Raw genomic sequence first — 26,754 nt, forward strand, 5'->3', positions numbered from 1 at the left:
TATATAACAATTGGGCAGAAGATCGGTTACAATTATTTACCCATGTCTTTGAATTCTTCATTAATCATCTCAAGCCAAGCGACATCCATCTCATTTAGGTCATAGCGACAAACACCATCTGCCAGAGTGTGGATATCAACGTATCCCAGCTCAGGAGGATCTGACCCCGATGAATGGACGTACTTTCGAGGTCTAGTGTATGTGACCACCTTGTCTGTCTCCGCAATAGCCCTAGAAGAATAAACAGATATAGATTAATGGCAATTTAGTCCCAGCATCAGAAAGCATTACTGATCATTTCTAGAACTGGATCATTAAAGCAGGACAATTTCTGAAAAATTATACCTTCCTTTCAGCTTGAAAAGATTTTTCAGGTTAAAAAAAAAAAAACCCAGAAACTAAAAAAATCCCAATACTCTATTCAATTAGCTGATCAGTTTATCCAGTAATCAGCATTATACCAAGTAACTTAATCTGTATATATAGTAAAAAATGAATCAGACAATATCAGAGAAAAAGCAAATGATGCTAAGGGTTCATGCCCACTCAACCCCCCCTGCCCAGCCAAAGGAGCGAGGCCTCAATGGGCTGCAAAAAGGGAGTTGCCGGAAAAATGCTTGAGTTCCCCATTGACTTCAATTATACTTGTGTACTCGAGTCGCGCCCAACCGAGCAGCCAACTGCTCATTACGAGTACTGAGCACCCAAGTATGTTGGTGCTCGCTCATTACTACTCCTGAATCTTGGGATACAATATGGTTGGGCATTTGCTTAAAACAGGACTGCAGTGTCATAGTACATGGCATACACTGCACACTTAAAGGGAATGGGTCACCGAGTTTTTGCCACCTAATCTGAAAGCAGCATAACGTAACGTAAGGGCAGAGATCCTGATTACTAGGCTGCTTAGGGTACCGTCTCACTAAATGACGTACCAGCGATTCCGACCACGATATGACCTGGTCAGGATCGCTGGTGCGTCGCTGCATGGTCGCTGGTGAGCTGTCAATCAGGCAGATCTCGCCAGCAACCAGTGACCAGCCCGCAGCGACTCGTGGAAACGATGCTGCGCTTCGTAAACAAGGTAAATATCGGGTAACTAAGCAAAATACTTTGCTTGGTTACCCGATATTTACACTGGTTACGCACACCGCTTAGCGCTGGCTTCCTGCACTCGTAGTCAGGGTACACATCAGGTTACTAAGCAAAGCGCTTCGCTTAGTTACCTGATGTGTACTCTGGCTAAGTGTGCAGGGAGCAGGCAGCCGGCTTCTAGCAGCTGCGGACGCTGGTAACCAAGGTAAATATCGGGTAACCAAGCAAAGCCTTTGCTTGACTAACCGATGTGTACCTTGGTTACCAGCGTCCGCAGAAGCCGGCTCCCTGCACATTCAGATCGTTGCTCTCTCGCTGTCAAACACAGCGATGTGTGCTTCACAGCGGGAGAGCAACGACCAAAAATTAAACCAGAACAGTGTGTAGCGATCAGCGATTTCACAGCAGGGGCCAGATCGCTGCTTAGTGTCACATACAGCGAGATCGCTAATGAGGTCACTGGTACGTCACAAAACCTGTGACTCAGCAGCGATCTTGCTAGCTATCTCGCTATGTGAGAAGTCCCCCTTAGTGTAGTTTTGATAAAATCACTGATTAATCAGCAGTAGATTACCATTAGAGGACTACTTGGCGTGGCTGACAAGTAGCCCAGCATATTCATGAGCTCTGTAATGACTGCTAGACCTGCAGCACAGAAAACATTGCTTTTATCAAAATGACAACAAACTGCTGCCACTATCTTGATACTCTATGGTTAGAATGTGACGGCTTGTCTAAGGCCAGTAAATGACCGCCAATCAGTCTGCTAGTAGCCGATCGGCCAGTGTCAAGGGGCCATAAGACCAATAACTAATTGCCACCATAGGAGTGGAGTACATGAATCAATGCTGGTAAAACCGGAGATCATTCAGTATTTAACGGCTTACCCAAGTTACCAGCAGTTCCGGTAATCAGCATTTATCATGCCTAGTAACCTAATCTGTATGTAAAGTCAAAAATGAACCTTTTGTCAGGCAGAGGCAGGAAATACCAAGTAATGATATGCAGGTAAACAGCTGCTGTATCTCCACAGGAGACTCTAAACAAATCTGAATGTGAAATAATACACAGGCAAGCACACTGATTTGCCTTCCCACGCATGCCTGCAAGCCGCTGTTACAAGTCATCGCTTCACAGTTTGCCGTCCCTCAAAGTGCAGCCAACGCTGAACCTAGACTAGAAATTAGATGTCAATTTCCACCTTTCAGGCACAGCCGGGGTCTAACAACTGGGGGCTAATTTGTCCAGGACGACTACAACCATGTTGGTGGCAAGCAAAAAACGCATGCTTTATTCAATAAGACTAACTAAAAATAATGACACGATGAGCTCACCCAATCATAACATTTCACGGCACGCCGCAGTACTTTATTAGGGGAGAAAGTCAGGGCATGAATTTACGGCTAGCTCAGGGCAGGTCCATAGAAATCCCAGGCAGATTATTTAGGTGCGTCGCTATTACCTGTACGGTCAAGCACGGCACACTGCAGCTCGGCACAAGCTCCAGTTCAAGGGGTGATACTGCTACTATGTAAGACGCGCAGATTGTGGAGCGATACATTGACTAAGTCAGCCCAAATCAAATAAGTAATCCCATACTTGTATCTAAAGTAAGGTAAAGCACCGCAATGCAAACCATTGAGGGGCACTGGGGGGATTCGCCTGGGAGACTGCTCAATAGTGGGCAGCACACGTCAGTCTTTTGTACTAGCAGCATGAAAAAGGGGAAGATCCAAGATACACCATGGCCAAAGCCTTTACTGCAGGTGAAGACAAGCAGGGGATATATTTAGCTAAATACCTTACAATTTAACCTGCTACGTTTTTACTTACTCTCCGCTTATTTGCTGCAGTGCTGTCAAAATGACATCACCATTGTAATAAAACAATAGACACAGAGCTGGACCTGGGGAGTAGAAGTGAAGCTCAAATTTTGTTTTCTTAATGGTAAATGAGTCCATGGGCAAAAAGGTTTTTGAAAGGAGACAACGCCTTTAAGGTTAGGCAGTACTGATATATATACCCCGATGTAGCACCTCATTCTTATGTATTTTAATACTTTTTGCCTCTTGTTCTACAAGGGCATGGCTTAACAAGAAAAGGCTGTGGCTTTGTTCAAAAACTGGCGCAGCTTAATTACGTGACATGAACAAATTGCTGCAAACTCAAATATTAGGTTATGGAAGAGTGTCTAAAATTCTCGTGAGCCAATGTGTAAAGACCATGTCTAGGTTTATATATAGGACCCCACCTTTACAGGCTATAACGAAGCAGCCATTTCCAGGAAGCCTAACACACGTCTAATAAAATATTTAACTACTTACTTCCCCCTACTTGTACATTAATCACATAATTCTAGGCATGCTGCATTAATGCTGAAACACTGTCTCCATAGCCAACACTGACATTACAGTGGTGCCATCACACGGCCGGAAAATCCAGGCCTGGCAATTACGGCATGCTACAACCGGCATTTATAGAGGATCAGCGAGCAGCAGGATTTGTGCGTTTCTGCTTCACCGTGCACAATAAACGTCTGCAGCATATGGAGCTCTCCTGGGTGTATAATCTGCGCTGTGCCGCGTGTTACAAAACAAGTTCCAATTTCTCACCTGGCGACGGGCTCCAGGACCAACTCTGGGTTCACCGGCACCTGCACCCCCTTCTCCCAATCCTGCCGCCATGGATCAGCCAGCACGTAGTAGTCCTCTGGGTTCAGTTGGTGGGAGTCGTGCAGTTTCATGGCCGTGATCAGGTCTGTTCGGAACACCTGCACGACAGCATGGAGCGATTAACATTTTAATGCATTCCATTATTATGCTGGCAGGACCACGACGATCACCAGGGTGGACATTAACTGTAAAAGGCCTATCCTACTGGGCCAAATAATAGCTGCATGGGATTAAATATGACTCATCCAGTCGGCCGGATTGCCAGACACTGGAGACAATGTTGTGAAAGCTAATGAAACGCACAAAATAATACAATCACTTCCTCAACGTTAAAGACACAAGAATAAAATGGCAGAAAAGTCCAATTTCCGGTACCATTTAGTTACTGTATATATAAGCAGGACGCAGGTCCCTACAGACAGGATTACTGTACTCAGAGGCCATCAAAGTCCTACTGCTAAACACATCCTATAAAATGACTAAGCGTCCTGGATAGTCACATACTGACCGATTTAATGGATTATATCACTAACCAGAGCAAGATTTAGTGATTGCTATTTATAACACAACATCAGCATGGATCAGTAAATCTAAGTGTTTAAAATAAAAGTTAAAAAAGAAAAAAAAGTATTGGGGACAGATGTTTTTTGTGATATTTATAGGCAAGTATCGGGCAGACAGATCGGCCACTGAGACCTGATGGTCACGTCCTCGTAGACTGATCACAATTACCGTGTACTAAGCCCTGCGCACTGTCGAGACCTGCTCTGCCCCCCGCACTTACCTCAGAGGGCTTCCGATCTTCATGTCTTGAGATTCTGCCATGTCGAGACCTTGTCTGAGACCAAGATGTGGACAGGCCTGAAAAGCAAGCAGCAAATGAAAAGTCAGGCAACAGAAGAGTCACTCATTCTGGTGAAGGATGCAGCATCACTTAAGGGGTATTCCCTTCCAGACAATTAGGTCATATCCACCTTTCCCTGGCTATAGTCAGTGGAAGTGTTTGTGAATGTGCAGCTATCCCCACTGTCTTCCATGGGAGCTCTGAAGATAGCCAGGCAGGTTAGCCATGGAATTTGATTTTCTAGTGCACGGGTTGCCATACATGTGCTCAAACTTATAAAGAGTTGTGCACTTCTTTCTTCACCACCGATTGTCATGAATGTGAATAACGAGGTTGCCACAAACCTGTCCGATCCCTGCTGCATCACTGATCAAAGCTGTGGAAAAATGGCAGCAAGATTCTTGCATTGTGCTAAAATCTTGCGCCATTTCAAAAGCTTTTTAAGCCAGAATTCAGACATAGAAGCTTTGATGCATCGGAGTCAGTGTTTTTTTGTTTTAGATTTTTTTTGCCTATATTTACGCACAGGGAAAAGCTGGGAGGTGTCCACATATTTCCCTCTACGGCATCCCCCCCACCCAAAAAAAAAATAAATAAATTGAACAATATTTCCAGATTATCTTTAGTTCTGCATTATTGATGAGAGAACCGGCAGATATTCGGTATCAGCGGGTCCAACTAGATTTTTATTAAAAAAAAAAAAAACCAAAAACACAACAAGTTCGTGACCGGAATTAACCCCGAATATCTGCCCGGATGCCAATGCCCACAGAATGTTATGGGTACCCGAATATTGTGCTTTAAAATGGTGGTAGAAACGGCTAGGGGGATTAGAGCAAGCACGTTTTACTTACAGAGTCTCCTGTGCGGCTGTAACACTAATTTCAGGGCCCTAATTAACCCTCATACATATTCACTGCTTCCCCCTCCCACCAGCAGTCCTGGCATCTCTCATTGGTTGCAGTCAGACCACACTCCCACCCTGTGTAACAGCCCGTCTGACCGCTTGGAATCACACACACACTGTCTGCGTACCTATAGCAATGTGAAAATAAATAAAAAAAAAAATAAATAAATAATAGGCGTAGGGTTTGTTTGTTTTTTTCAAAACAAAAAAAGAGCTGCATGGGGTCCCTCTTCTGTTGATACACAGCTAAGATAAGCACACTACTGGGGGCTGCAGCATGTAGCTATATGCTGTATCTGTGCTGGGTATCATAATTTTGGGGGAGTGGCCACGGAAGTAGTGTTATCGGCCCGCGAGAGACTCAATAAGTTTAATGCACCTGCTTATCCGTATTTTCTTTCTTTTTCTTATCCGGGTGGCCGAATTCAGATAGTTACATGGAGTTCCCTGAGAACTTCATATCCAGGGTCAGTGCACGGATACTAAGTATCTGACACTGATCCCAATTTTACAGTCCGGGTTCGCCCATCACTGTTTTGTATGTTTATGTATCAATGTGTATATACAGTGGGGGAAATAAGTATTTGATCCCTTGCTGATTTTGTAAGGTTTGCACACTGACAAAGACATGAACAGTCTATAATTTTAAGGGTAGGTTAATTTTAACAGTGAGAGATGGAATATCCAAAAGAAAATCCAGAAAATTTAATTGTCTAAATTATATTAATTTATTTGCATTTTGCAGAGAGAAATAAGTTTTTGATCCCCTACCAACCATTAAGAGTTCTGGCTCCTACAGACCAGTTAGATGCTCCTAATCAACTCGTTACCTGCATTAAAGATAGCTGTCTTAAATTGACACCTGTATAAAAGACTCCTGTCCACAGACTCCGTCAGACTCTAACCTGTACAACATGGGCAAGACCAAAGAACTTTCTAAGGATGTCAGGGACAAGATCATAGACCTGCACAAGGCTAGCATAGGCTACAAAACCATAAGTAAGACGCTGGGTGAGACGGAGACAACTGTTGGTGCAATAGTATGAAAATGGAAGAATAAAAAATGAGTGTCAATCGACATCGATCTGGTGCACCATGATAATCTCACCTCGTGGTGAGAGATCAGCCTAAAACTACACGAGGGGAACTTGTTAATGATCTCAAGGCAGCTGGAACCACTGTCACCAAGAAAACCATTGGTAACACATTACTCCGTAATGGCTTAAAATCCTGCAATGCCGGCAGAGTCCCACTGATCAAGAAGGCACATGTGTAGACCCGTCTGAAGCTTGCCAATGAACACCTGAATGATTCTGAGAGTGATTGGGAGAAGGTGCTGTAGTCAGAGGAGACAAAAATTGAGCTCTTTGGCCTTAACTCAACGCGCCGTGTTTGGAGGAAGAGAAAACCATCCCCACTGTCAAGCATGGAGGTGGAAACATTATGTTTTGAAGTGTTTCTCTGCTAAGGGCACAGGACTACTTCATCCAATCAATGGGACAATGAATGGAGCCATGTACTGTAAAATCCTGAGTGAGAACCTCCTTCCCGCCGACAGAACATTAAAAATGGGTTGTGGCTGCATCTTCCAACACGATAATGACCCAAAACATACAGTAAAGGCAACAAAGAAGCATCTAAAAAAAGCACATTAAAAGGTCATGGAGTGGACTAGCCAGTCTCCTGGCCTTAATTCCATAAAAAACTTACGGAGGGAGCTGAAGGTCTGAGTTGCCAAGCGACAGCCTCAAAATCTTAATGATTTAGAGATGATCTGCAAAGAGGAGTGGAACAAAATTCCTCCTGACTAGTGATGGGTGGACCGGACTGTAAAAGTCCGGATCTGCGCGGTTTGAAAGGTGTCTGGGTGCCGGACCCAGGATTCCAAGTGTTTGATCCGGATTCGGCACTCGAGAAAAAAAAAAATATATTATAATAATAATAATAATAATAATAATAATAATAATAATAATAATAATAAATAAAAAGGAAAAATAAAGAAAATAAGAATGAAGCGAGAGCTTCATACTCACCAAGGCTCCGTCGTGGCTGTAAACTACTCCCGCACAGCTGTCACACTGCTCCTGTGGCCTTCCTGTGCTACTCATCATTGCTCATACATATGCACTGCTTTCCCTGCCCACTGGCCGGCCTGGCTTCTGTGAGTGGTTGTAGTCAGACAAGCCCCCAGCCTATGTGACAACGTCTGTCTGCAACTAATCACAGGCTCTGTCTACGGGTCAGAATCATGATTCATGAACCAGGAGGGCTCAGGATGAGCAGAGGAGGAGACATCGTGGGCGTAGCTCACTCTGGGCCTGCTTCATGATTCATGAACCAGGGGGGCTCAGGATGAGCAGAGAAGGAGACATTGCTAGCGCAGCCCACCTGAGCCTACCGCTTCATAAATCATGAACCTGGAGGGCTCAGGATGAGTAGGAGGAGGAGACACTGCTGTAGCGGCTCATCCTGAGCTGCATTTTGAACACGCCCGCCTATCACGTGATAAATTGCGTCATACCTGGAAGGAGCCCCTACATTCTAGCATCTACCTTTATTTTTAGTGCACGATCTAGACGCAGTCCCAGAAGTGAATGTGTGACCTGGAAGCACCTTGCCGCCATCACACGGAGCTTCAGTGAGTACACCGATTGCGCTCCTATCCCCCTATCCCTTCCACCAACATTTTTAATCCCCGGATTCTGGTTCCCATACTTATATGGGTACCGGATTGTATAGTGTACATACACAATTGCTTTCCAGGTGTAAAACAATAAAGTGTTCCCATTTACTGATGGCGCAGAAATCCTGGAGACCATTTGAAGCTTTTATTATAACTAAGCAGGTTCCATTACATTTTTTTTCTTAGTTCTCACATTGTTCGCCGTTTTACAATATTAAACTATAGAGCTTCATCTCTTATGGATACAGGGTTCAGATTTCTGGAAAATTCCTGAGAGGGCCACAGCCACCAACGTAGCAATTCACCTGTGTACAGTTCTCTAAACACTAGGGTGCATCTCTAAAAATCTGTAAGTGGCCGGGCATTTTACATTCAGAGTAAAAGGGAAGTGCGGTATTAATACTACCCTAAATATAACAGCTTGACCTTTTGCTCCCCATTCTTCCTACAATAGCTGCGGAGTACTTCCTTTTTATAATTTCTCGTAGCTAAAAAAAAAAAAAAAAAAAAAAAGGGCAGTAAACCAAAATCTATGATAAGCCAAAGTTAGAGGGGTATCCCTAGACCTGAACTCTATTCCCTATTAACAGAATATGAGAAGTTTCTGATCTCTGGGGGTCTGATATCAGGGAACCTCAGCGAGCCAGAGAACCATTAATGGAGTGGAGGACATTTCATTGTTTATGGAATGCCACAGCATTTAGCTCCAAAAAGCCCTGTACACAGGATCATGGTGGTCCCAGCAGTCAGACCCCCTAGCCTATAACCTTCAATTTAAAGTACAAGAGATACCAGATATCAGCATAACTACATATATTTAAAGGGGTAGCACAGTTTAGAAAACCTATTTGGTGATCCCCATCGGTTGGCTGGAGTGAAGAATGATCACAAAGAGCACCTTTTGGTCTGGAGGTCCTGACCTATGAAAACACAATGATATGAATGAGAGCTGCGTAATACTCCTTGTCTACTGTGGTGGCGCTGCAGAGCACTTACAGACAGGCTTCTCATAGATCAGACTTCATGGCTGGGGTGCGAGCAGGAGGGCACTATGCTGCCTGATTATAGTTAAAGGGAACCTGTCATCAGAAATTTCGCCCAAAAGCTAAAAGATTCCCCCTCTGCAGCTCCTGGGCTGCATTCTAGGAAGGTCCCTGTTATTATTGTGCCCCATGTGAGACCAAAATAAAGCCTTTATAAAGTTCTACCTTTTTGTATGCAGCTTCTGTAAATCTGTCACGGGGGCGGGCTCTCTGCCGTCCGTTATTCTGCCTCCTGGTCCTGTATGCCGCCCCCATCGCTCCTTTCCATATCTGATGCACCGCCCACTGCTCCAGCCATCCCCACGCATGCCCAGTGCCAGTCTCACAGGACTGAGCAGTGTGAACGCTGGTGACGTGTGTGCAGGCAAGTGATTATGGACGGGACTGTGACTGTTATCAGCAAGTACCCGCCCATAATCTCGTGAGCGCGCAAACCTCTCCAGCATTCACACTGTGCTCAGTGTAGATGCTAGACTGTATGGGCTGCTTCCAGGGATGACGTCCCTTTGTCATGTGATAGTATTTCGAACACGCCCCTATCACATGACAAAGGGACGTCATCCCTGGAAGCAGCCCATACAGTCTAGCATCTACACTGAGCACAGTGTGAATGCTGGAGAGGTTTGCGCGCTCACGAGATTATGGCCGGGTACTTGCTGATAACAGTCACAGTCCCGTCCATAATCACTTGCCTGCGCACACGTCACCAGCGGTCACACTGCTCAGTCCTGTGAGACTGGCACTGGGCATGCGTGGGGATGGCTGGAGCAGTGGGCGGTGCATCAGATATGGAAAGGAGCGATGGGGGCGGCGTACAGGACCAGGGGGCAAAATAACGGACGGCAGAGAGCCCGCCCCCGTGACAGATTTACAGAAGCTGCATACAAAAAGGTAGAACTTTATAAAGGCTTTATTTTGGTCTCACATGGGGCACAATAATAACAGGGACCTTCCTAGAATGCAGCCCAGGAGCTGCAGAGGGGGAATCTTTTAGCTTTTGGGCGAAATTTCTGATGACAGGTTCCCTTTAAAGGACCTTTCTAACAAGTAGGGATAGTCCATTGACCTTTATCTATAGGCCAGAGCAGCTCTTGCTTAGGCATACCCACCCATGTACATGTACATTTATTGATATAAATAACCATGAAATGACACTACATGGAGAGTCTTCACAGGCACAACATCGCCATTAGATAATAGCGGAAGAGACAATTCTATATAAAAGACCGCCAACCGCCTGCCCCTGAACGGATACCGCCATACAGCACACTCCCATCCTATCATGGAAGCCAAAATGTATTTCAGCTATAGCCCTTCATGTACAACTCTTAGCAAGGCTACGAAACGCGTCTTGTTTTCAATAGGAAAAAAGCACTTTGCTCCTCATCTCAGCAAACATGTTCCATGGAACACAGGGATTATGGTGTAATCCTGGCATCTGCAGCTCGGCGTCCTTACTGTAATATGATCCCGCTCAGTGTTCGGCAGCGATGGAGTCATTGCTGCAGCACGTTTGTCACGCTGGGTAAAACAGGACTGGAATTTCAGATTAAATATGACAACAGCATCATCGCTCGGTGACTGACATGTAATGTCCTCCCAGAAATCTACTGCACACGCCATAAACCTGCTGAGGAGGAGACGTACAAAGAGGTTATGTAAATCCACGCCAGACAGAATGGCCTTTACCCTTATACCGTGGGGAGAAGGGACTCAGCTGCCTGAGGACTGCAGAAAATCTCTGCATGTGTCTTATTTCTTTCTCAAGTTCTGTACGTTACAATAAAAAATGATGACCGTGAAAAAATTAGAACAATTAAAATATTATAAAAAAAAACTGATGGACAAGGCACAGAAGAGAAAGATGGCTCCTGAGTCTGCAGGACAAACCGAGACAGCTCGAAAGAATCAGACAGAGCAGGGACGCCAAACTGAAATAGAGGGGCCAAAATTAAAAACTTGGGACAAAGTGGTGGGACAACCTCGATATTTAATGTCTACACCTGAGATGTTTTTCCTTAACCCTAGAACGCGCAACCATAGAAATCTACAATAGAAAACAAGTGACCTAGCAGGCCTGCGAGGCCCCAGGTATGCGTGCTAGGGTTAACATATAACTATTACATTTTTTCATATGGAAACAAACTTAAAGGGTTTTTCCCTACAAAGAACATTTTAGTTAATAAAATGTAGAATAATAGTGAGTTCCACAATTGGATGCTTAAAAAAAAAGTTTCTGTTCTCAGATAAACTTATAAATGGAGTGACGTGAGGTGTTTGAGGCATGTACGGGGAAGGGACAGGGGCGCCACGTCATTTGTGTGGCTGTGGTGGAGACCTATGGTTGGGAATGGAACTAGGAGGGGAGGGCAATGTGCGTAATGAATGCCTGATAGACCGCACACGCTAATATTACTAGAGTAGGCCAGCTCTAGACTATATTGGGCATTTCCTCAAGGGCCAAATATAATTACACTGCGAGCCCGAATTGGCCTGTGGGCCAGAGTTTGACATGTATGAGATAAAAGGAGGTGCTGGAGATTGCCAGGTGCTATGTTCTGATGATTTTCACTACTGTCATTAGAATGAATGGAGTGGTCGTGCATGAGTGACCTTCGCTCCATTCCGGTCATCACTGTGGGCCATGGTTAGTGGACCGTTGATAGGCAATAACTTTAAAACTTGAGAAAACCCCTTTAAAGATGTCTGACAAGGGATACAGCCCCCATACATTAAGGTCAGCTGAATCCGCCAATATAGGTGGACTTGGGCAACAGTCTAATGTGTATGGTGGCCTCACAACTCTCCTCAAAAAATTATCTTGGGGGAGACCAGGATCGGCAGGCTGAAATTCCAATAATTCATCCTACGGTCCTATGGGAAAAGCTGAGTGCTCCTATATATGCGGTAGTAAGGGGCGATAGCTGCCCCTATGGTGCCCTTAAGGTAAACGGAACAAAGAAATATAGTATTAGCCTGAAATCACTGTAGAAATCTGCAAGGGAATACTGTTTTAAACATGTTCGGAAGTCTTGATGGTAAACTGACTGCAGGGAGAAAATTATGGTAAATTCTCCCTGTAGCCGCTCGTTTTCAGTCATCGAGGTTATGCTGGGGCAGTGGCAGTCAGTGCTCATTATGCAGAGCGTGCTGAAATCATTCCTCTTCCTCAATGACTGACACCTTGCTCTGCACATAGGCTGATGAGCAGGGAGTCAGTCAGGAACAGGACATGATGTCTTCCTGTCCCAGAAAGACTACTGGGGCGGCCTGCTGACGACACACTGCTCCAGTCACCTGTCTGTTACAGCCAATCACAGGCCTTAGTGGTGAAGTGATCGATGAATAGGAGGTCATGGTTTCCTGTTCTGGCAACCACCTGCCATAGAGCTGACAGCAGGTAAATATGTCTTATTTTACCATTTTGTAGACATCCATGCAGCTGGTACCTTTTTCTTAGAAACCGGACAACCTTTTTATCCCCTTAACGACCTTTGACGGATCTTTCCGTCATGGAGTGGGTGCCGCTAAGCCCCGCCCCGGGCAGGATGCGGCGATCGGCGCACATATCAGCTGTTTTCAACAGCTGACATGTGTGCCTGCGTGTTACGAGTGGAATCGCATTCCACCCGTAACATTAACCCCTTACATCTCGCTGCCAAAGTCTGGCAGCGAGATGTATATACACGCGGTCACGATTTTTACTTACCGCCGCCCCCACCGTAAGTCACGTGATTGATCACGTGACTTTCGGTGGTTGCCATGGTAGCACAGGGTCATGTGATGACGCCTGCAGCCATGACGAGTCACTTTCGTTTTCACTCGGCCGGGAGGCCAGTGAAGCAGGAAGTGACCGTATCTGATGTTTACAGCTGTATAGCTGTGATCAGCAGATAGGGAAGAGCGATTGGATTGCTGATCGCTATAGCTCCCTAGGGGGACTAGTAAAATAAAAAAAAAAAAAAAAGTTCAAATCACTCTCCTTTCTCCCCATTGAAAATTAAAGGGTTAAAAAAAAAAAATATACACATATTTGGTATCGCCGCGTTCAGAAATGCCCTATCAAAATATAAAATCAATTAATATGATTGGTAAACGGCGTAGTGGAAAAAAAATTCCAAATGCCAAAATTATGTTTTTTAGTCGCCGTAAGTTTTACGCAAAATGCAATAACAGGCGATCAAAACACAGTATCTGTGCAAAAATAGTACCATTAGAATTGTCAGCTTGAGATGCAAAAAAGAAGCCATCACTGAGCCATAGATCCCAAAAAAATGAGAACGCTACGGGTTTTGGAAAATGGCGCAAAACGTACGCCACTTTTAAACCTATACATGTTTGGTGTCTACAAACTCGCACCGACCTCAGGCATCATACCCACACATCAGTTTTACCATATAGTGAACACCGTGAATAAAACATCCCAAAAACTATTGTGCCATCACACTTTTATTGCAGTTTTTCCACACTTGGAATTTTTTTGCTGTTTTCCAGTACACCATATGGTAAAGCTTATGGTTTTATTTAAAAGTACAACTTGTCTCGCAAAAAACAAGCCCCTACATGGCAAGATTGACGGAAAAATAAAGTTACGGCTCCCGGAAGAAGGGGAGCAAAAAACAAAAACGCAAAAACGGAAAGTGCCCGGGGGCTGAAGGGGTTAAAAGGAAACTTGTCACTTGATTCAGACAGCATGAATCAGAGCCAGGTATGTTTTACTCTTAACACTACAACGCTCAATGTAGACATGGTTGGAAGAGCTTGGCTCCAGCTGATTGACAGGTCTCTCCCGAGTGCGTACATATAAAGAGTCCTACCGCATCAATCTTCTACAGCAGTGCCACACTAGTAAAGTCTATTCCTATGTTCCCCGGACAGATTTTTAAACTAGGTTTTCTCTGAAATGCTTTGGTAATTTAGGAGACCGGCTCCGATCCTTGCTGCCTACGAATTGAGTGACAGGGTCCCTTTGTGTGCATAAAGAAAAACAAAGAGCATGTTAGAATCCACATTGCCCCAACAGTTTTGTGATGTGTTTTATGGTAACACGTTTTATATATTTACTTGATATTAGAAGCCTAAGATGCAAGACATGTGAAGACATTGTATAACGTATGTCCCCTGTGAATCGCTCGGACGGAGCTATGCAAGATCGCTGCCGTCCACACAATGACCAGGGAATGCCACAGACTGAGATCATGACAAGCCGCACGTTTTAAAGGCCTGTAGTGGAAAATTATCTGAGTCGTATGGTTTCAATGACTTCACTTGACAGCCTGTTACATAGGATGGTTCACAGCTGTGTTCCCCTACTCTGCATTTACTGGCTGATCTGTCTGCTATGAAAACGTATGTAAGGGTCCCGTACCCTGCCTGTGCCTACCATGACACACCACCACTGCTAATCATGCTGGAAACAGAGGTCATCACAGTGTGGTAGTGCCATTCATTAGTGCCAGGCATTGCCATAGGTGGATATTGTACCGGTATTAACACACTGGGTCTTCAGTCGTATGCAAACGTCTTTATTCCCCCAATAATAGAGCTCACCCGGGAATACAATACTACTTGTTACTAAGTACAGGAGACCACATAAACCCTCGTCACCGGCCAGGTACAGAGTAGTCCGCAGTCCTGCTTAAGCACCGTGCCGCCTCAGCATTACCATTTCTCGCACTGCTATACCTATTCCTTATCTAGCTGTTTAATGTCGTACTATAGCTTGGAGATATTTGGCTTCAGTTACCGTATTTTTCGGACTATAAAGACGCACTTTTTTCCCCCAAATGTTGGGTAAAAGTGGAGGGTGCGTCTTATAGTCTGAATGTAGGGCATGGCTGTGCCTACCGTAACCACTAGGGCCCGCTAATTTCATATGCATACATCCTCCTGCCCATCATCTCTCAGCGCTGAAGCCGGCGCTGACAGGTGGGCAAGATGATGGGCGAGGGGTGCGCGCATAATTAGCAGCCGACCCGCGTGATCATGCCTGGCAACTAGCCTGGAGTGATCATATGTGGCTATATTCACTGCCCCCACGCATCATCACCACCGCGGGGGGAGTGAATAAGTACGTTATACTCACCGTTCCTTGCAGCATCGCGATGTCCTCCTGTCTGCCGGCTCGCTGATCTGTGTAGAGAGCGGTGAGCACAGGGATGACGTCATCGCTGTGCACATGGCTCCACACAGTTCAGCGAGCAGGCAGACAGGAGAATATTGCGATGCTGCAGGGAATGGTGACCGGTTCCACACAGGTCAGCGGCGCTGCTGCTGGCACAGACAGAAAGACGAGCGATGCTGCTGGAGTGAGGAAAGGTGAGTATAAACGTTTATTGTTTTGTGTTGCACAGGATGCAGGCCGTCTACCAAGATGGGGGTATTTAGCAGGATGGGGGTATTTAGCAGGATGGGGGACATATACACAAGGATGGGGATCATATACAAGGCAGGAGGATCATTTCCAGGATGGGGTACCTTAGTAGAGAATTTAGGGACATTACTCCCATAACAGTGTCAGCAGCAGATCCTCACCCCATAACAGTGTGTCATGACCACACTTTTTGCTTAAAATTTTATTTTCCTATTTTCCTCCTCTAAAATCAGGGTGCGTCTTATGGTCCAGTGCGTCTTAAAGTGCGAAAAATACGGTACTGATCCTACTCTCTTCTTCTCCTCTAACAATATGCCAAGGAGGGCTGTCAGGTTATTACCGTGACCGCTTAGACAAGTTTAGTATTCCCTACAATTCTAAAGCATCTTTTCCTCCAAATCCGCATTGTGCTGTTGCTCTATTATTCCTCCTGGAAATATATGACTGAATTGACAAATGGGTATCACTATTTTCATTGTCGGTAAGCTGTGTCCCTCACAAGCAGGTCACTTTCAGCCCGGACTGGAGAGCCACAGACTGCAGGCACTCGCCCCTCCTGAAAAGGGGAATGGTAGCAAATAGTAGTACTTTCTATATACTTTTTTTTTATTACTCAATTTCAATTCTTAATATATATATCCCAACAACACTGCATGCCACATATGTAAGAGAAAAGAAAATCCCCCTCCAGTGTAAGAAATTCCGACTCCTGGACCGGTTCTTGTATTGGTCGACATTTATAGAAGGATTAAGGCGTCATTCAGACACTGATCGAGCATGTACCCATTATGCTGTAAGGGGCTGTTAACATGTCTGTGACCAAAAAGGAGACCTGTCTGGATAAGCTGTGAGTCACGGATCAAATTCACCCATTCAAATCAGTCGGTTTAGGAAAAATAACAAGCTAGCAGCACACGGATGTCATCTGAGTGCAGTCTGCTTTTTATAGTTTAATGGGAAGGAGACGCTTAGATTTTGTTTTGCATATGAGAAAAATGGATGTCACATTTATGGGAAAAAATAGACACATGGACCAAAAATGAATGCAAATCTCCTCCAGCACACAGCTAAAAATGGTCCAGTATGCAAAAAACCCTCCAGATGTGTGAATGAGGCCACATAGAGGAACTGCACAATGAAGGGTGGGAGGATAAGAAGCTCCAGTTATATTATAAGGGTGGAAACACATCTATGCGAGTAAAATCAGTCCGACTGGGCTGAAAAAAACTCGGCTGATTTTAGTTCACGTTAGGTCCGAGTGCAACGCAAGTGTGATGCTTTTTCTGAATAAATTAATGATTTTACTAGCGTGTGTAATGCGTGTGTAATGCGTATTTTTTACTATGTCATCTGCCATTCAGCGCTGCTACATGGCCGCTGACAGCAGACACAGACAGCCATGCAGCAGAGCTTAATGGCAGATGACAGCAGACAGAGACGCACAATCAGAATGAACTCGGGTGAACTTCACCCGACTTCATTGTCATGCTGCGGCTCTGTCTGTGCCGCGCCCTGATTAGCGGTCACCCGTGAAGGACTCACCGGTGACCGCTAATCTCCTGAGTGACTGAAGTTAGCAGCCCTCTCTCATACTCACCGATCCCCGGCGCGGCGCTGCACGGCGTTCACACTGCTGCGGCGGCTTTTACTATTTTGAAAAAGCTGGCCGCTCATTAAACAATCTCATATTCCCTGCTTTCCCCGCCCACAGGCGCCTATGATTGGTTGCCGTGAGACACACCTCCACGCTGAGTGACAGGTGTCTCACTGCAATCAATCACAGCAGCCGGTGGGCGGGTCTATACTGTGCAGTGAAATAAATAAATTTAAAAAAATGGCGTGCGGTCCCCCCCAATTTTAATACCAGCCAGATAAAGCCATACGGCTGAAGGCTGGTATTCTCAGGATGGGAAGCTCCACGTTATGGGGAGCCCCCCAGCCTAACAATATCAGTCAGCAGCCGCCCAGAATTGCCGCATACATTAGATGCGACAGTTCTGGGACTGTACCCGACTCTTCCCGATTTACCCTGGTGCGTTGGCAAATCGGGGTAATAAGGAGTTAATGGCAGCCCATAGCTGCCAAAAACTCCTAGATTAATCATGTCAGGCGTCTATGAGACACCCTCCATGATTAATCTGTAAGTTACAGTAAATAAACACACACACACACACACACACACACACGAAAAAATCATTTATTAGAAATAAAAAAACACAAACAAATTCCCTCATTACTCATTACAATTTAATAAGCCCCAAAAATCCCTCCACGGTTGCTTCCAGCATGAAGGTGACAGGAGCTGCAGCAGACACCGCCGCTTCTGTCACCTCCACGCAGCAACTGAGGTGAATATCGCGATCAGCTGAGCTGTCACTGAGGTTACCCGCTGTCACTGGATCCAGCGGTGGCCGCGATTAACCTCAGTGACACCTCAGCAGATCGCGCTACTCACCTCAGTTGCTGCGTGGAGGTGACAGGAGCGGCGGTGTCTGCTGCAGCTCCGGTCACCTCCATGCAGCAAAGCTGGAAGCGACGCTGGAGGTCCGTGGATTACGCCGGACATGGAGGGCTTTTTGGGGCTTATTAAATTGGTAACGAGGGAATTTGTGTTTTTTATTTCTAATAAATGATTTTTTCAGGTGTGTGTGTGTTTATTTACTGTAATTTACAGATTAATCATGGAAGGTATCTCGGGGAGACGCCTGACATGATTAATCTAGGATTTAGTGGCAGCTATGGGCTGCCATTAACTCCTTATTACCCCGATTTGCCAATGCACCAGGGCAAATCGGGAAGAGCCGGGTACAGTCCCAGAACTGTCGCATATAATGTATGCGGCAATTCTGGGCGGCTGCTGACTGATATTGTTAGACTGGGGGGCTCCCCATACCGTGGAGCTCCCTATCCTGAGAATACCAGCCTTCAGCCGTATGGCTGTATCTGGCTGGTATTAAAATTGGGGGGGGACCGCACGCCGTTTTTTTTTAATTATTTAATTATTTATTTCACTGCACAGTATAGACCCGCCCACCGGCTGCTCTGATTGGTTGCAGTGAGACACCTGTCACTCAGCGTGGGGGCGTGTCTCACTGCAACCAATCATAGGCGCCTGTGGGCGGGGAAAGGAGGGAATACGAGATTGTGTAATGAGCGGCCAGCTTTTTCATAATAGTAAAAGCCGCCGCAGCAGTGAGAAAGCCATGCAGCGCCGCGCCGGAGATCGGGGAACGGTGAGTATGAGAGAGGAGGGGAAAATGACCGACAGACTGTGAGAGAGGGACAGAGATAGTGACGGACCGACAGAGAGAGAATAGAGACCGAGAGGGAGAGACCGACTGACAGAGAATAGTGATTGACAGACATTGTGAGACATCGCTCGTTTCCAGTGTTTTAGGAAACATGCGAGAAATGTATTTAGAAAATCGCATGTCACTAGGACTAGGATGGTGTGAGTGCCCGTCCCGTGACATCCGATTATTTACACTCTCCCATAGACTTGCATTGGAGAGACTGGCAGTAGAAACTCGCAAAAAAGCAGCATGCTGCGATTTTTTTCTCAGTCCGATTTGGACTGAGAAAAAAAAAAAATCGCAGATGAGAGCTGAATCATTCACTAACATGTGTCCGATTCCAATGCGAGATTTTCTTGCATTGCTCTACTGCGAGAAACTTGCAAGTGAGAAGCAGCCCTAAGGAATACTGAGGGCTCATCAGAAATGGCGAGTTCAGTCCACAAATCACAGGACGGTAACGGGCACATGTTCTACACTAAAGGCTGCTTTACACGCTGCGATATTGGTACCGATATAGCTAGTGTGGGTACCCGCCCCCATCGGTTGTGCGACATGGGCAAATCGCTGCCCGTGCCGCACAACATCGCCCAGACCCGTCACACTACTTACCTGCCTAGCGACGTCGCTGTGACCGGCGAACCGCCTCCATTCTAATGGGGCGGTCCGTGCGGCGTCACACTGACGTCACTAAGCAGCTGCCCAATAGAAGCGGAGGGGCGGAGATGAGCAGGACGTAACATCCCGCCCACCTCCTTCCGCATTGTGGCTGGGAGGCAGGTAAGGAGAGGTTCTTTGTTCATGCGGTGTCACACAAAGCGATGTGTGCTGCCGCAGGAACGATATTCGAGAATGGACCCCCATGTCACCGATGAGCGATTTTGCACGTTTTTTGCGACGATGCAAAATCGCTCATAGGTGTCACACGCAACGACATCGCTAAAACGACCGGATGTGCGTCACAAATTCCGTGACCCCAATGAGATCGCTTTAGCGATGTCGTAGCGTGTAAAGCGGCCTTTAGGCTATGTTCACAAGCAGGAGACTTTTTTTCTGCAGTAAAAACACTGCTTGTTTTGGGGTTTTTTTTGCACTTATTGCTTTCTCTGGATGAAAAAAAAAATGTAGAAACACAGAATGGACATGCTCCAGATCTCATAGATTCTGCTGGAACTGTAAAATGCAGTTTCTAATTTGCATAAAAAAACCACTGCAAAAAAAGTTGAATGTGAACATAGCCTTTTAAAAAAAAAAAAAACCCATATAGATCACATGTAAAAATCGGATGCATCAATGGGACGTAAATTCGGAGCCAGCAAATTAAACATGTTGCAAAAATGTTCTTGTGTAAACTGTCCTGCACTGCAGGTCCTGACACCCACAGCATCCATTACATCACAAAATGCATAAAGTGAAATCAGCAACATGTGCTTTCCATGCAGATTGTTGTAAAATCTGTAGCAAAGCTGTTGGCGTTAGGCCACGTTCCCAGGATGAGTTACTGAAGTTGCAGAATATCTGCCCCTATTATGTAAGTTAGGTTGGGGGATGGGGAGACCCTCCATGCTAGCCCTAATCACTGTGGAGCTTGCCTCCAGGGGGTGCCAATTCCAGCTGATGGAGCCCAGCAAAGCCAAGCAGTGAAGAGGAAGTCACACGGCACAACCATCCGGTAATTAAAACTTAATGTTTGAATAGTGGATCCATGTAAACAAAAGTCAAACCTGACGCGTTTCTGGCAGTAAATCTTATGACTAAGGGAATTACTGCCAGAAATCCATTTTAACTATTTTGTTTTGATGGATCCATTAGTGTTAAATAATGATTGACTAAACTAAGACGTTTTCCTTACCGGATGGCTGTGCCGTCACTTCTTGGTAATTAGGTTACTTGCGTTTTTATCACATTTTTGAGGCCGTATTTTTTGTCTCTTGTTGGTATGTCACGTTTGAAATAAAGCTGCTTTGTTTTTGATTCTTCCTATTATTTGGCTTTGACAAAACCTTATTGATATACGTTTTAATGCATTTCAGCTGCACAAACACACAAGCATTTTTATTTTACCTGTAGATATTCTGCATCTAATTTCAGTCAATGGGATAAGGCTGCTTTCACACATCCGGTTTTTGCTGTGCGGCACAATCCGGCTCTTTGCAGAAATAACGCAACAGTTTTTTTTGCCGCCGGTTGCGTTTTTTCCGCATAGACTTTCATTAGTGCTGGATTGTGCCGCATGGCCTTGCGTTTGGTCCGGTTTTTGCCGGATGCGGCATATTTAGCCCATGCGGCGGCCGAATGGAACGTTGCCTGGCACGTTTTTTTGTCCGGCGAAAAAAAACTGCATCCGGCCGATGCGGCGCTTTTTCCAATGCATGCCTATGGACGCCGGAAGCGGCAAACACCGCATCCGGCCGCCGCATGCGTTTTTTTTGCACTGCGCATGCTCAGTAGCGTGCCGCAACCGTTAAAAACCGGATGGGCCGCATGTAAAAACTTATGCATAGGATGCGTTTTTTTCACCGCATCCGTTGCATAGGTTTTAGAGCCGGATTGAGCCGCACTGCTAAAACCGGATGTGTGAAAGCAGCCTAACCTGCAGATAAAACTCAGCGAGCCTGCAGGAGACGTTGCCATGTTGCGGATCCGAAATACACAGTGTTCATGAGATTTCCATAAATCCCATCCACTTTGCTTTGCTGGAACTGTAAAGCTATATCCACATTTCCGTTGTTTAGGATGAGTCACAATCCGCCGCATCGATAACGCAATCCGTTTGGCAGATTCCGTTGATTCCCATAGACTTGTATAAGCGGCGGATTGGGACTGATGACCCTGCACTGCATCCGCCGCGCAGCTCAACATTCGTTTACTGACTAACCATCGGGTGGGAGGGACGCAGCATGCAACGTTTTTTGTTGCGGCGAAAAACGCACCCCGCAGGATTTCGTTGGAATCCGTCAGGAGGCATAATGTAAGTCTATGGTGCAGGATTCCGTTATCCTGCGTCACGTGACGGATTCCAGTGCAGGAATCAGTCACGTTTTACTGAGCAGAACGTCCGAAATCATAATAACCAGTTCCTCTTTCTCCCCCCCCCCAACCCCCACGCAGGTTTTACACTCAAATCATTGCACCAACGGAATCCGTTCTTTGTGAACAATTCCATGCATCTCTTGTCACACGTTGTACAACGCATCAGTCCCATGCGTCAAACAACGCATGTGACTGATGCAAAACGGAAATGTGAACATAGCCTTAGCTTGGACGCTGCATTTTTCACTGGTGAAATCGGATCCAAGGCATTGATAGAGCTCAGATTTGTGTATGAGACAAATCTTTGTCTTCTAAATGAGGCCCAAGAAAACAACACCATTGCTGCTGCCCTGTTCATGATCATTATCATTTATCACTTATTTACTATAGGGGCACTTTTGTTACAAAGAATACAATATGCGGTATATGAAAAGTCTATACTAAGAGTGACACTTCCCGGTCTCGTATATGTGATGTTATTAGCAGTGCTGGAGGCTGCAGCATGGACACCTGTGCCTATCCACATGCTACTGTCAGGACTAACGCCAAATCATGACAGGTGAGCAAACAATGAGCACAGCCATGCTGCCAAAATAAGCGCTAGCAACACTAATCCTCACAAATGGCAGAAGAGCTTGTATCCAGAGGTACAGGGCCTCGTCAGACACAGTACATACTGCCGCGTGGAGCGAGGACGGGTGACGTATGGACCCAGTGAGCTCCAGTCCATACATACGAGGATTAGTATGTGAAACCACAACACCTTCTGTAATTAGTACATGACACGGTATGTTTAGAGCGTGAACTACATATATATATATATATATATATATATATATATATATATACCCACATATAATATATACACATATAATATTATATATATATATATATATATATATATATATATATATATATATATATATATATATATATATATATATATATATACACACGAATATATAAAAAACAAACGCTCGTTCGTCAGGTGAAATGATCTTGGTTTGCACAAAAGATCATCCTTCTCGGCAGCACAACAGCCGCCTATGTGCACTATTATCGATACTTCATCTGAAGTGCGATCTGCCTGTATAAATAGGCTATTAATCGACCGCCGACAGGTCAATATCTGATTGATGGTTGTTCAATGCAGCAAAATTTTTCAATGTGAGAGCACCTCAAGTGTATGTTCACACAGAGCTGTTTGACGAGGACTTTGAAGCAGTTTCCAATAAGTCATAGATCGTGAAGTGTGAATTGTGCATGTTATGTGTATGCTCCTTTACAGCGCCATCTTCTTTCTCCGGTGAGATGGCAGAATTCTCATTGTACTGTCAGACCAGTTGGCAGTAAAGTCTGTGAAGAAGAATCGGTTACACGTGAACCGGCACTGATCTTTAATTCCTACGCACCCCTCGCCACTCTCGGTGAGTGAGTACAGACCACCCGCTCTACTTCCAGTTTCCAGCAGAGCTTTGTGGCCCTTCATTGGTGACAAGAAGAGGTTCTGCACGTGATGAATGGATGTATCCAGGTCCGGCAGTACAGAGAACCGAGGGGAGATTTATTAAAAACCAGAACAAAGTGGAGCAGTTGTTTATAGCAACCAACCAAACGTCATCCTAATCGTTTGCTATGTATAACTGTCAGAACGACCATAATGACTCGATATAATAAACCATGTCCACATAGCTTCCAGGAACTTCTTGTTGGATAAACACATATAATTATAAAAATGTGACAACTTACTGGCATTGTCATCAGAATCATCACTGCTGCTCGGCAGGCGTGAGCGTTTCATGGTTTGTAGAGATACAACAGGCAACCTGCAAGTGAAGGAAAAAAAAGACAATGTCAACCAATTGCATCAAAAAGGATATAGGTGAGCAACCGCCACCAACTAACAAGTCTGTCCCATAAACATACCATTAATCGCGAGTAGCCCCGATTATGGCAGGAGCCCCTCAAGAATCCACCGAGTGGGAAGTCAGCAGCGGTGAAGCAATGCAGTATTTCAGATTATAGAAATTAGTTTACATTATAGCACTAAATAGGTAGGGATTTGGATGAAAATCACTTAGCTCATCATACTACCCTTTCCTGAGAAGGCTATTTACAGGTTTCACTTTTTTCTCTCCTTCTTCCAAGAGCCATAACTTTATTTATTTCCCATCCACATTATTTTATGAAGGATGGGTTGTAGTTTTGAGGGAAATTTCAACTTTTGTATATTTTTTCATATTTTATAATACATTTTTTCCACTGGATTTGCTTGTGCTAGCAGTACTTCAGTACTACCCATCTCCTATGAACACCAGCCAGATGTTGACGTTCATAGGAGTACTATCATGACAGGCACAAAGATCTTCATCAGACCCCTCAGCCATCTTTGATTCATAGCATTATTCAACGAGTAACAGCAGCTTGTTGAGCTCTACTCCACGTGTGGCTGCTGCAGATGATCACCTGTTGGAGAAGACGCTGGCTCGTCTTGTGAGCCCGAATCAAAGTCAGGGAGCTGCTATGGGACATAATTGTACACCCTACTGCAGCAAGGGGTTAAACCATCTCTTCTGCACCCCCAAAGAACTGTCCCCTTTGTGTTGAGCTCTTTAGTTGATATAGTTGTCCACGATTGGGATAATTCCAGGCTGAATTAGCTATACTTTCTACAAAACCTGCTATTCGGCCTTAAAACTGAGACACATGGCGAAATCCCCGTCACACACAGAGATAAATCTTTGGCAGATCTGTGGTTGCAGTGAAATCATGGACATATTGTTCCATTTGTACACAGCCACAAACCTGTCACTGATTGTCCACAATTTCACTGCAACCACAGATCTGCCGCAGATTTATCTCTGTGTGTGACAGGGCCTTAACTAACCAGAACATGTGTCAACCCCAATGATCTCAAGACCAAGGTTACACTTTATTGAAATTACTGGCGAGTCCGAGGTGCCCATTAACTCTTCTCATGCCACAATTGGCCTAACTCCTCTAATAAGCTCCAATAGCGCATTTCTGCACCCAATAATCTGGAATTCAGGTGGTTCCAATCATCATTTCTGGGGAGAAGCGGCAGTCATTCTCTTGCATTCATTTGCTCTGTGCATGTGTCCGCAGTCTGGGAAAACCATGTGAGCGTTGAGGAGGGAGGACGCTGATGGAAGCCTCGAAATGTAAATGGATTACGTTCTCTTTAGAAATAACTATCTGCATTTTCACATTGGTTGACTAAACTGACATGTTTTGCCTGTAGGGGCATTTGCATTTCTTATACAGCATGCAAAGTAGTTATCAAAGGAGAAGTACAGAGCAGCAATCACAGGCTGCAGCACTCCTGGTTTGTCTTCTCTACAGGGATTGTGCTCACTTAGGGCAGGGTAAGAGGAGTAAACAATAAAATCTAGATTTTTTTTCCTATACTTTTTTGCATTGTAACTTTTTTTTCTTCATTATATATTATACATACATTTTTTTTTTTTTTAATTTTTTTTTTTTTTTTTAAGTACAGAAACAAAATTCCTTTACATGTCATTAGTGCACAGTGCTCTAATCTGGCAGACACTGACTACCGGCATAACAATAGGATAAACAGTTGCACACCAGTCACAATGTACAGTATAGGGGAAGAATGAAAAGCAGAACTGCTATGGGAATACTAGACTGAAAAATACAATGGACCATCTGAAAAAAGTGAAAATCGTGAAAATGGTATCTGCATAACTGCTATGAATAATAGGAATGAGAGCTATTTAGCCATTTTTGGGGTCCCTAACCTATGTGTAACCTCACCTGCAGTTAAATTAGTTATTAACTGCAGGTGAGGTTACACATAGGTTAGGGACCCCAAAAATAGAGATTACCTTGGCGTTTGGTTTTGGGGCTCCTTTGCATTGATCAATACAATGGCTAAATATCTCTCATTCCTATTATTCATAGCAGTTATGCAGATACCATTTTCATGTTTTTCACTTTTTTCATATAGTCCATTGTATTTTTCGGTCTAGTATTGCCATAGCAGTTCTGCTTTTCATTATTCCCCTATACATGGTTAAAGGTGTGCAACTCTTTATCCTATTGTTTGGTTGTATATTTTTGAGTCTTGCACCCTGTTCACACCATTGGTGTTCCAGACGTACATTCTTTAATGGACTACCGGCATAGCCGCTGGTCCAAAGCCATGCAAACCTTTTTTTCTTGTCTAACTCCAAGCAGTACCAATTCTGTACATTCAATGGGTTTCCTTCCATACCGGTACTTTTACCGCAATAAATAAAGTAGCAAGCAGTGCGATTTGGTCCGCTATGTATTCCCAGATCAGTGATGGAGGGTCCAACACAGGTGTGAACAGAACCTGACTACCTGAAGAGTGAGTGTACCTACACTTAGGGTACGGGCAAATGATCTGGACACTATGTGTTCTAGATGTAGCATCATTCCTCTTGCAGAAATGCTAACGGTCTGAGCAGGGGAACACGCTGTCCGTGCCCACGATCAGGGTCCTGGGTGCAGCGGATTTTCGCTGGGTTCTCTCGCTGACAACACTCGCATCTCCGCAAGAATAAAATGACATGCTGTGGCTTGGGAAGCTGCGCCACAAGACAGTTTACGATGCAGGAGAAAGAAGCACAGTGGGCAGGAGATTTCTAGAAATCCCATCCTTTGTGCTTGTACTGTACAACTCAGCGAAAACAAGCAGTGTCCAAAACGCTACTAACACTGGTTGTGGGCACGCACTCTAATTAGGAATAACCATGTAGACAGACAGACTCATTTTCCCATTTAAAAAAATAAAAATAATAATT

General features: G+C 44.9%; 1 protein-coding gene across 3 annotated transcripts in view; it reads right to left on the reverse strand.

Moving 5' to 3' along the window:
- JADE1 (jade family PHD finger 1) overlaps positions 1-26,754 on the reverse strand; it is an 89,411-nt gene that overhangs the window by 42,434 nt on the left and 20,223 nt on the right. For all 3 annotated transcript variants that reach the window (XM_075348675.1, XM_075348686.1, XM_075348697.1), the window contains exons 2-5: positions 23,693-23,769; positions 4,552-4,628; positions 3,708-3,865; positions 41-231 (exon numbers count right to left, since the gene is read on the reverse strand). In XM_075348675.1, coding sequence (XP_075204790.1) covers positions 41-231; positions 3,708-3,865; positions 4,552-4,628; positions 23,693-23,744 — 478 coding nt within the window. In that variant the 5' untranslated portion in view covers positions 23,745-23,769. The remainder of the gene's footprint in view (positions 1-40; positions 232-3,707; positions 3,866-4,551; positions 4,629-23,692; positions 23,770-26,754) is intronic.

Source organism: Anomaloglossus baeobatrachus, chromosome 1 (assembly GCF_048569485.1).
Source record: "Anomaloglossus baeobatrachus isolate aAnoBae1 chromosome 1, aAnoBae1.hap1, whole genome shotgun sequence".
Lineage (NCBI taxonomy): Eukaryota > Metazoa > Chordata > Amphibia > Anura > Aromobatidae > Anomaloglossus > Anomaloglossus baeobatrachus.